The sequence below is a fragment of the Sander vitreus genome, chromosome 24, assembly GCF_031162955.1.
Source record: "Sander vitreus isolate 19-12246 chromosome 24, sanVit1, whole genome shotgun sequence".
NCBI lineage: Eukaryota > Metazoa > Chordata > Actinopteri > Perciformes > Percidae > Sander > Sander vitreus.
This window is the reverse complement of record NC_135878.1, coordinates 8,849,821-8,861,253: the sequence shown is the minus strand read 5'-3', so window position 1 is coordinate 8,861,253 and position 11,433 is coordinate 8,849,821. Positions and strand designations below refer to the sequence as shown.

The 11,433-nt window shown below is 39.2% G+C and overlaps 2 protein-coding genes and 1 pseudogene across 3 annotated transcripts; all 3 read left to right on the top strand.

Annotated features, from left to right (window-relative positions):
• Positions 1-374: 374 nt before the first annotated feature.
• On the top strand, positions 375-7,773 carry LOC144512846 (uncharacterized; annotated as a pseudogene). Its single transcript, XR_013501047.1, has 9 exons — positions 375-471; positions 1,009-1,348; positions 1,439-1,726; positions 1,805-1,840; positions 1,933-2,026; positions 2,110-2,166; positions 2,523-2,585; positions 6,741-6,803; positions 7,050-7,773. The product of XR_013501047.1 is annotated as an uncharacterized LOC144512846 (transcript).
• LOC144513068 (OX-2 membrane glycoprotein-like) lies at positions 4,424-6,028 on the top strand (the record flags this gene model as incomplete). Its single annotated transcript, XM_078244140.1, has 4 exons — positions 4,424-4,499; positions 5,238-5,576; positions 5,667-5,954; positions 6,021-6,028. Coding segments are annotated over exons 1-4 (690 nt in total), but the record flags the coding sequence as incomplete, so codon positions are not given.
• Positions 7,774-8,625: 852 nt separating the features above from the next.
• LOC144512684 (uncharacterized) lies at positions 8,626-11,432 on the top strand. The gene is made up of 6 exons (XM_078243532.1): positions 8,626-8,703; positions 9,442-9,780; positions 9,859-10,146; positions 10,354-10,441; positions 10,565-10,627; positions 10,822-11,432. Exons 1-6 carry the CDS (start codon positions 8,649-8,651, stop codon positions 10,955-10,957), a joined length of 969 nt encoding a protein of 322 aa, XP_078099658.1. The 5' UTR covers positions 8,626-8,648; the 3' UTR covers positions 10,958-11,432.
• Position 11,433: the final 1 nt, after the last annotated feature.

The following is an 11,433-nucleotide window of genomic DNA, read 5'->3' as shown; positions in this document are numbered from 1 at the left end:
TATAGACTATCTATAAGTAGCCTACACCTCTTAATAAGAATTATAATAGCTAGAAAAGGCAATGTAGGCGACTGTGAATTAAACATACTGTATCAAAAATAAGGATACATCACTAAACCTCCTTAATGCTCTTTATATGATATTTCTGATTCTTGTCTTTAAATGCTGAGATCTGTGTTGATGGACTGATGCTCTTCTTAGGAAGCAAATACATCAACCAAACAGAAACACTAGGATTGCATCCCTGAAAAAAGTATCTATTAATAAACCATACCTGAGAACAAAAATATACAACACAACTGATTGTTGTCTGCATGATTGTTCATATTACCAGGCCACACAGCCAAGAAGGCGGATACCATGAGACCTGCGACAACTTTCACTTTCATTTGAGCGGTATATTCAAATATGACAAAATGGCGCTCCGTGCAGTCCTACAGTTCCTTTGTGCGTTGGGAGTCTTTCACAAAGGTGAGAAAGAGATGATACAGTAGCCTCATTTAATTTAGCCGAAGTCTATATAATGTAGCCTATTGTTCTTAGACTGAACGCGCAGTTATCGTATCTTCCAAAGAAACAAATGAGACTTCACTTGTGCGCCAAGTAACCACAGCATGCATGCGCACGGGAACATGTGCCCTATTTTCCAGGGGCTGACCTGGATACACGTGGTGCCCGTAGAACTTCTACTGTTTTATTCATCGTGTTATTAAAGCTGCGTAATGTTCCAGATAGATGACTGTCCTGTCCCAAACAGCAGCTGTCAGTAGGCTACTTAAGCTCACTTAAAACACTGGATTTATAGACAACAGCCGTCATGCAGCGTAACGTTAAACCCCATTGTAAATTCAGCATATGGGACCACAGATAACATGCAGCCTCACTCTCATTACTGGAAGATATGTCCCCCTTTCCCCATATATCCTATTTTAGTTGGTTTAGGATTATTTGAAGTGAAGAAATATGCTGTGTTACGCACTCCACCTCTAACACTGTCATCTCCTGCAGGTCTAACCTCTCTGATAGAAACCCAGCAGACTGTGATGGCAGCAGTGGGAGAAGAGGCTCAGTTAAACTGTCAGCTGATGCAATCTAAAAGATGTTGTGCAAGTCACATGGCAGCAACTTTTACCTGAAGGGGAGAAGAATCTAGCTACTTACAGCAACACCATTGGTCAAAAGGTGAATCCTGACTTTAGAAACAAAGTGGAGTTCAAAGCTGCTGGACTACAGAACAGCTCCATAGTTATCAGGAAGGTGACGGAGCAGGATGAAGGATGCTATCTCTGTTTGTTTAACACCTACCCTGAAGGTGCTCTCACTGCTACAACCTGCCTCCAACTCTATGGTAAGAACCTAACTGTGTTATCAGAGACATTTACATGGTCATTCATGTGATATTTTCATATGCTATTTTTTTTTAAAATGATCTTTGCAGAGCTGCATGAAGCCATTCTCCATGTTGGAGAATCCAACTCTCCTGAAGAGGCAGTAGTGTCCTGCTCGGCCACAGGTCGACCTGCTCCCACAGTTACACTGACTGTCCCTCACCACAACTCTTCCAGTGTCACCAACACCAACGGTACAGTCACTGTCACCACTACAGCTGTGCTGCCTCGTCTCCATGGCAACAGCACACAGGTCGGATGTGCAGCGCGAGTGCTCTCTGGTCCTCAGATAGAGGTGTTTACCATGATTCCTGAGATCAGACAGCTGTCTGCTGATGGTGAGAAACACTTCTGAAGATACAGATTTATAGATTAATATAAACTTTATAGCTCATGTCTTTTTTTTTTTTTTTTAGGTTTTCATGAGGAATCTGAAACTAATAATGATCGCTGTAAGTTCATGTTCAGATGTAGGCCTATTCCCATTCAATTGTTTAATAACTGTTGTTTATCATATCAACATTTTTTCCCATTTTCCTTAAAGATAGGACTTGGATCATACTGCCTGTGGTATTGGCAGTCTGTGTTTGTGTTGCTGTTATCATCACTGCCTTGCTTAGACAAAAAAATCACAACAGGTACTTCTTTTAGTCACTATCTGTCTCAGTCTATGATAGTTGATAAATGTCTGTCCTGCTCTAACTGTTCTTAAATCCTTCAGTCTGTCACACAGGGACCTGAATGAGATGCCTCCAACTGCAATCCATGATACTAATAAGTAAGACACTCTGTACTTGTCATCCTTCACTTCACACTCACAAACTGATATGACCTGTCTACACTCTGTTGTATATTGTCACATTTTGCCTCTATATCAACTTATTATCCTTTTTAATTTCCTGGATAATCTGATATTTAAGGCACAATGTAATTGTAATGATCACTTTATCTTGATTTTGGATCACTGTGTACTCATTGTCAGCATGTTTATTCATATTACCTGTTCAGTTTCATTTAGTCATTGCAATATTTCTGCTGTAATCATCACCGTGCTGCTTATATGAAAACATAGGAACCAGTAAATAAATAATTGATAAATGTCTGTCCTGCGCTAACTGTTCTTAAATCCTTCAGTCTGTCACACAGGGACTCTGAGAAGAACAAGACGGACAACACAAGCATCCAAGAACCTGATGAGTAAGACACTTTGTAATTGTTATTAACTTACACATATTTAATACTTCACTAAATGATTGAAATGTTCTGCACACCTTTTTTCTATACCGCCTTGTCTCTCCACATATATTTGTACATGAACTATCATCTATGCTATCATCGTGCTCTTATAGTCAGCATGTTCATTCCTGATGTTCAGAGGAATTTAGTTATAGAAATAATATGTATGGCATCATGTAATAATATGAGCGTCTTTTTTTCTTCTCAAGGGTCCATACGTTTGTAGTCACGCAGGACAACAATCAGATCAGAAAACGGACAACTCCTGAGAAAGGTCCGACAAGTGACCAGCCAGAGCAGTCACCTTCACCAAGAAGACTTGATTTTTGATCAGTATCAACAATGTAACACAGAATAACCCTCAAGACTGCAGCACCAGTACTCAGACACTCAGACAAAAAACTAAAAAACGTGTTTCCAAAAAAACAGGTTTTATATTTTGTATACCGTTCCATGTTTATATGATCTTTTTAATAGCATTTCATCATCATTTTTGATGTTTTCATATTGTTTGTATATTGTTCCTTTATTTAAGGAATGTTAAACAAATGAGAAATGTGATGCATAAAGGTCACTTAAAATCTTTGCAGTGACGTAAGATAAAAAATAAGTGTATAAAAGGCTGATCATTAGAGTGCACGTCGGAGAATAGCGCAACAGCTGTTTCTTCCTGACTGCAGCTGGCCTCATCAACAAAGGCCCAGAAACCCCCCCCCCCACACCACTGGCACTGATTATCCTAATCCACATCTGACGTCACACCATACACCAACGCAATGAACTTTATACTTATTTATTAACATCTGTGGCTATTGAGTTTTTACCACTATGTCTAATTATCTGATTTTAGATTACATGTTTTTATTTCCCATTCACAATTCTTTTACTTTGCATATCTGAATAATTTTTTTTGTTAATAAAACAGTTTTATGAAAAGTTTGTGTGATGAAGGGGGTGTACTGGTGTTCACATGTTGCCCTGGATTTATAATCTCTCTATCCATCTAAGATCATATTTGACAGGCATGGTGTAAGTATATTAATAGGCTACTCCTTAAACTGTTGGCTATACCTAGGCTCTTTATTAATAATAATGATATTCATTTATGCAAGTGAGATGTCTATATGCCGACACAGAAAAAAAAGTTCAAACACCACAAAACATCTCAAAATCTATATCGTGACAGTAACTATGTAGCCCATCTCTCTGTTGACTGCACCAACAACACATATATGCCGTCTGCTGGTGGTGAAAAACACTATACAGATTTATAGATTGATAAATACTTTATAGCTCACATGTATTTAGTTTTTCAGGTTTTGATGAGAAATCTAGGTCTGATAACAGTGATCACATTTAACCTTTAGGTGGCCTCAAGTCAGTTTTAGCATTTGAGTTGCAGGCGTATTTATTTTAATTTTGTTGTAACTTCATACTGTGACTTTATTTTTTGAATCTTCATTGTTTTCTGCTGTATAGCCTATAGATGCTTTTTGGAGGTACAGTCTCTTCTTGAGCGCTGAAAGAATAAAGTATGGAAGCTTTATACATGTTTATGGTGCCACTCTGTTGTGTTGTGATTGGTAGGTCTATTTCTCTTTAAACTTAAAAATGTCAACACAGAACTGTAAGATACTGTAGTGTTAGTAATGCAGCCTAGATATGAGTTGTGGATAAAGAAATAATAAATGAATGCTATTCAGACGTGTTTGGTGCCACTCCTGGGCTTTATGGCCTAATTGGGCCACAGCCAAGAAAGGTGGACACATATCAAACCTGCGACAACTTTGGGCGGTAAATTCAAATCAGACTCAGACCCGATGGCGCTCCGTGCAGTCCTACAGTTCCTTTGTGCGTTGGGAGTCTTTCACAAAGGTGAGAAAGAGATGATACAGTAGCCTCATTTAATTTAACCTAAGTCTATATAATGTAGCCTATTGTTCTTAGACTGAAAGCACAGATGTGTGACTCCTGTGTTTTTAGTGTTTAGTGTCGTGTAATGTTTTGGGCGGTTACTTTTGAAAATACGTTTGCATTGTTAAATGCTAAAATTCACGTTTGTTTATCATATCTTGCAAAGAAACAAATGCCTAAACAAATGAGACTTCACTTGTGCGCCAAGTAACCACAGCATGCATGCGCACGGGAACATGTGCCCTATTTTCCAGGGGCTGACCTGGATACACGTGGTGCCCGTAGAACTTCTACTGTTTTATTCATCGTGTTATTAAAGCTGCGTAATGTTCCAGATAGATGACTGTCCTGTCCCAAACAGCAGATGTCAGTAGGCTACTTTCTCTCCGCAGATCGTGTGCTTTCTTATTTTGAATGTCTTTGTCCTCTCGTGCGCTTAGAGCAGCAACTAACCTTTATCAACCTGTGCAGGTACAGTAAGTAGAGAAAAACACTGGATTTATAGGTGGCGCAGCGTAACGTTAAACCCCATTGTAAATTCAGCATATGGGACCACAGATAACATGCAGCCTCACTCTCATTACTGGAAGATATGTCCCCCTTTCCCCATATATCCTATTTTAGTTGGTTTAGGATTATTTGAAGTGAAGAAATATGCTGTGTTACGCACTCCACCTCTAACACTGTCATCTCCTGCAGGTCTAACCTCTCTGATAGAAACCCAGCAGACTGTGATGGCAGCTGTGGGAGAAGAGGCTCAGTTAAACTGTCAGCTGATGCAATCTAAAGATGTTGTGCAAGTCACATGGCAGCAACTTTTACCTGAAGGGGAGAAGAATCTAGCTACTTACAGCAACACCACTGGTCAAAAGGTGAATCCTGACTTTAGAAACAAAGTGGAGTTCAAAGCTGCTGGACTACAGAACAGCTCCATAGTTATCAGGAAGGTGACGGAGCAGGATGAAGGATGCTATCTCTGTTTGTTTAACACCTACCCTGAAGGTGCTCTCACTGCTACAACCTGCCTCCAACTCTATGGTAAGAACCTAACTGTGTTATCAGAGACATTTACATGGTCATTCATGTGATATTTTCATATGCTATTTTAAAAAAAAATGATCTTTGCAGAGCTGCATGAAGCCATTCTCCATGTTGGAGAATCCAACTCTCCTGAAGAGGCAGTAGTGTCCTGCTCGGCCACAGGTCGACCTGCTCCCACAGTTACACTGACTGTCCCTCACCACAACTCTTCCAGTGTCACCAACACCAACGGTACAGTCACTGTCACCACTACAGCTGTGCTGCCTCGTCTCCATGGCAACAGCACACAGGTCGGATGTGCAGCGCGAGTGCTCTCTGGTCCTCAGATAGAGGTGTTTACCATGATTCCTGAGATCAGACAGCTGTCTGCTGATGGTGAGAAACACTTCTGAAGATACAGATTTATAGATTAATATAAACTTTATAGCTCATGTCTTTTAGGTTTTCATGAGGGAATCTGAAACTAATAATGATCGCTGTAAGTTCATGTTCAGATGTAGGCCTATTCCCATTCAATTGTTTAATAACTGTTGTTTATCATATCAACATTTTTTCCCATTTTCCTTAAAGATAGGACTTGGATCATACTGTCTGTGGTATTGGCAGTCTGTGTTTGTGTTGCTGTTATCATCACTGCCTTGCTTAGACAAAAAAAATCACAACAGGTACTTCTTTTAGTCACTATCTGTCTCAGTCTATGATAGTTGATAAATGTCTGTCCTGCTCTAACTGTTCTTAAATCCTTCAGTCTGTCACACAGGGACCTGAATGAGATGCCTCCAACTGCAATCCATGATACTAATAAGTAAGACACTCTGTACTTGTCATCCTTCACTTCACACTCACAAACTGATATGACCTGTCTACACTCTGTTGTATATTGTCACATTTTGCCTCTATATCAACTTATTATCCTTTTTAATTTCCTGGATAATCTGATATTTAAGGCACAATGTAATGGTAATGATCACTTTATCTTGATTTTGGATCACTGTGTACTCATTGTCAGCATGTTTATTCATATTACCTGTTCAGTTTCATTTAGTCATTGCAATATTTCTGCTGTAATCATCACCGTGCTGCTTATATGAAAACATAGGAACCAGTAAATAAATAATTGATAAATGTCTGTCCTGCTCTAACTGTTCTTAAATCCTTCAGTCTGTCACACAGGGACTCTGAGAAGAACAAGACGGACAACACAAGCATCCAAGAACCTGATGAGTAAGACACTTTGTAATTGTTATTAACTTACACATATTTAATACTTCACTAAATGATTGAAATGTTCTGCACACCTTTTTTCTATACCGCCTTGTCTCTCCACATATATTTGTACATGAACTATCATCTATGCTATCATCGTGCTCTTATAGTCAGCATGTTCATTCCTGATGTTCAGAGGAATTTAGTTATAGAAATAATATGTATGGCATCATGTAATAATATGAGCGTCTTTTTCTTCTCAAGGGTCCATACGTTTGTAGTCACGCAGGACAACAATCAGATCAGAAAACGGACAACTCCTGAGAAAGGTCCGACAAGTGACCAGCCAGAGCAGTCACCTTCACCAAGAAGACTTGATTTTTGATCAGTGTCAACAATGTAACACAGAATAACCCTCAAGACTGCAGCACCAGTACTCAGACACTCAGACAAAAACTAAAAAACGTGTTTCCAAAAAACAGGTTTTATATTTTGTATACCGTTCCATGTTTATATGATCTTTTTAATAGCATTTCATCATCATTTTGATGTTTTCATATTGTTTGTATATTGTTCCTTTATTTAAGGAATGTTAAACAAATGAGAAATGTGATGCATAAAGGTCACTTAAAATCTTTGCAGTGACGTAAGATAAAAATAAGTGTATAAAAGGCTGATCATTAGAGTGCACGTCGGAGAATAGCGCAACAGCTGTTTCTTCCTGACTGCAGCTGGCCTCATCAACAAAGGCCCAGAAACCCCCCCCCCCACGCCACTGGCACTGATTATCCTAATCCACATCTGACGTCACACCATACACCAACGCAATGAACTTTATACTTATTTATTAACATCTGTGGCTATTGAGTTTTACCACTATGTCTAATTATCTGATTTTAGATTACATGTTTTTATTTCCCATTCACAATTCTTTACTTTGCATATCTGAATAATTTTTTTTGTTAATAAAACAGTTTTATGAAAAGTTTGTGTGATGAAGGGGGTGTACTGGTGTTCACATGTTGCCCTGGATTTATAATCTCTCTATCCATCTAAGATCATATTTGACAGGCATGGTGTAAGTATATTAATAGGCTACTCCTTAAACTGTTGGCTATACCTAGGCTCTTTATTAATAATAATGATATTCATTTATGCAAGTGAGATGTCTATATGCCGACACAGAAAAAAAGTTCAAACACTACAAAACATCTCAAAATCTATATCGTTGTACAGTAACTGTGTAGCCCATCTCTCTGTTGACTGCACCAACAACACATATATGCCGTCTGCTGGTGGTGAAAAACACTATACAGATCTATAGATTGATAAATACTTTATAGCTCACATGTATTTAGTTTTTCAGGTTTTGATGAGAAATCTAGGTCTGATAACAGTGATCACATTTAAGCTTTAGGTGGCCTCAAGTCAGTTTTAGCATTTGAGTTGCAGGCGTATTTATTTTAATTTTGTTGTAACTTCATACTGTGACTTTATTTTTGAATCTTCATTGTTTTCTGCTGTATAGCCTATAAATGCTTTTGGAGGTACAGTCTCTTCTTGAGCGCTGAAAGAATAAAGTATGGAAGCTTTATGCATGTTTATGGTGCCACTCTGTTGTGATTGGTAGGTCTATTTCTCTTTAAACTTAAAAATGTCAACACAAAACTGTAAGATACTGTAGTGTTAGTAATGCAGCCTAGATATGAGTTGTGGATAAAGAAATAATAAATGAATGCTATTCAGACGTGTTTGGTGCCACTCCTGGGCTTTATGGCCTAATTGGGCCACAGCCAAGAAAGGTGGACACATATCAAACCTGCGACAACTTTGGGCGGTAAATTCAAATCAGACTCAGACCCGATGGCGCTCCGTGCAGTCCTACAGTTCCTTTGTGCGTTGGGAGTCTTTCACAAAGGTGAGAAAGAGATGATACAGTAGCCTCATTTAATTTAACCTAAGTCTATATAATGTAGCCTATTGTTCTTAGACTGAAAGCACAGATGTGTGACTCCTGTGTTTTTAGTGTTTAGTGTCGTGTAATGTTTTGGGCGGTTACTTTTGAAAATACGTTTGCATTGTTAAATGCTAAAATTCACGTTTGTTTATCATATCTTGCAAAGAAACAAATGCCTAAACAAATGAGACTTCACTTGTGCGCCAAGTAACCACAGCATGCATGCGCACGGGAACATGTGCCCTATTTTCCAGGGGCTGACCTGGATACACGTGGTGCCCGTAGAACTTCTACTGTTTTATTCATCGTGTTATTAAAGCTGCGTAATGTTCCAGATAGATGACTGTCCTGTCCCGAACAGCAGCTGTCAGTAGGCTACTTTCTCTCCGCAGATCGTGTGCTTTCTTATTTTGAATGTCTTTGTCCTCTCGTGCGCTTAGAGCAGCAACTAACCTTTATCAACCTGTGCAGGTACAGTAAGTAGAGAAAAACACTGGATTTATAGGTGGCGCAGCGTAACGTTAAACCCCATTGTAAATTCAGCATATGGGACCACAGATAACATGCAGCCTCACTCTCATTACTGGAAGATATGTCCCCCTTTCCCCATATATCCTATTTTAGTTGGTTTAGGATTATTTGAAGTGAAGAAATATGCTGTGTTACGCACTCCACCTCTAACACTGTCATCTCCTGCAGGTCTAACCTCTCTGATAGAAACCCAGCAGACTGTGATGGCAGCAGTGGGAGAAGAGGCTCAGTTAAACTGTCAGCTGATGCAATCTAAAGATGTTCTGCAAGTCACATGGCAGCAACTTTTACCTGAAGGGGAGAAGAATCTAGCTACTTACAACAAATACTTTGGTGAAAGAGTGAATGCTGGCGTTGAAGAGAAAGTGGAGTTTAAATCTGCTGGACTACAGAACAGCTCCATAGTTATCAGGAAGGTGACGGAGCAGGATGAAGGATGCTATCGCTGTTTGTTTAACACCTACCCTGAAGGTGCTCTCACTGCTACAACCTGCCTCCAACTCTATGGTAAGAACCTATTGCATTATTAGAGACATTTACTTGATCATTCATATGATATATTTTTAAAATATATGATCTTTGCAGAGCTGCATGAAGCCATTCTCCATGTTGGAGAATCCAACTCTCCTGAAGAGGCAGTAGTGTCCTGCTCGGCCACAGGTCGACCTGCTCCCACAGTTACACTGACTGTCCCTCACCACAACTCTTCCAGTGTCACCAACACCAACGGTACAGTCACTGTCACCACTACAGCTGTGCTGCCTCGTCTCCATGGCAACAGCACACAGGTCGGATGTGCAGCGCGAGTGCTCTCTGGTCCTCAGATAGAGGTGTTTACCATGATTCCTGAGATCAGACAGCCGTCTGCTGATGGTGAGAAACACTTCTGAAGATACAGATTCATGGATTGACATAAACTTTATTGCTCATGTCTTTTTAGTTTTTTATGAGAAATCTAGCTCTGATAACAGTGATCCAGGTAAGTTAACCTTTAGGTGGCCTCAAGTCAGTATTAGCATTTTATATGTAGCTGCTTTATGAATGTTGAGTCTTAATCGTTTTTTTTCTCTTCTCTCCCAGATTTCACTTTGATCATTGGGTTGTTTGTGGTAATGGTTTGTGTTGCTGCAATCATCACCGTCTGGCTCAAAAGAAAATATTGGAACTGGTAATTTCAAACTTTTAACTCAACATCTGTCTTGTTGTAATACCAGTGTCTCAGAGTTAATTTGATTACGATTGATTGAGATATTTTCAGATAAAACCCATAAATAAATGTTTGTTCCTTCAGTCTGTCACACGAGGACTCTGAGGAGAACAAGACACCACAGAAAACAGTTAAAGACGATCACGAGTAAGTACATCTATTAATTTCCCACTTGTATTTGCATCTTTACCTCCCTAACTAACGTGCTATTAATTCATGAAGCCAAATGGGATGCCCCTTTACTCATGGACTAATTGTGTATTCATCGTAAGCACGTTTGTCTGCATCACTGTTGTTTGGACTGATTTGGCAACTGACCAATGTCTTGTTTTTATCTGAAGGCCCAAAACACCTTTAATGAGTCTAGTGAATGAGGTACGGCTACGGGTGACTCCTGGGGGAAAAAACATCGCATCTACCGTAAAGTCCAACTCATCGCCAACATTAAGGTGCAAGCTCTTTAGTGACACAGAATAACCCACAAGGCTGAAGTCCCTGAATGAAGACAGTTGGACTTGAACAAAACTGCCTCAAAGCCTGAAAACATGTTTAAGATCAGTTTTCCAATACGACCCCCAGGACACGTCTGTCCCAGACTCCCAGTTCAAAGATAATGATTCCAGCAGATCACAGAGATTCATGTACACACGCAGATTTGGTCTTAATGTTTTCATACTTGAATTTATTTTAGCATTTGACCTATGTTTTTATGTAAGCATTTTGTAACATCTGTAATATAATTCACTTGATCATTTTACACCAATTTACTGTTGTATATATGTATATAGAAATTGACTACTGCTTCTTTTTGTTTTGTTTTTCACGTGAACTGAAATATGGCAAAGATGAAATTCCAGGGGACTGTAAATGTGCTGAATATTAATATAGAATGTGTATGAATCTTGCATCAAAGGAGCATTTAACAAAATAAAAAAAATGTCTCAAATCAAAAT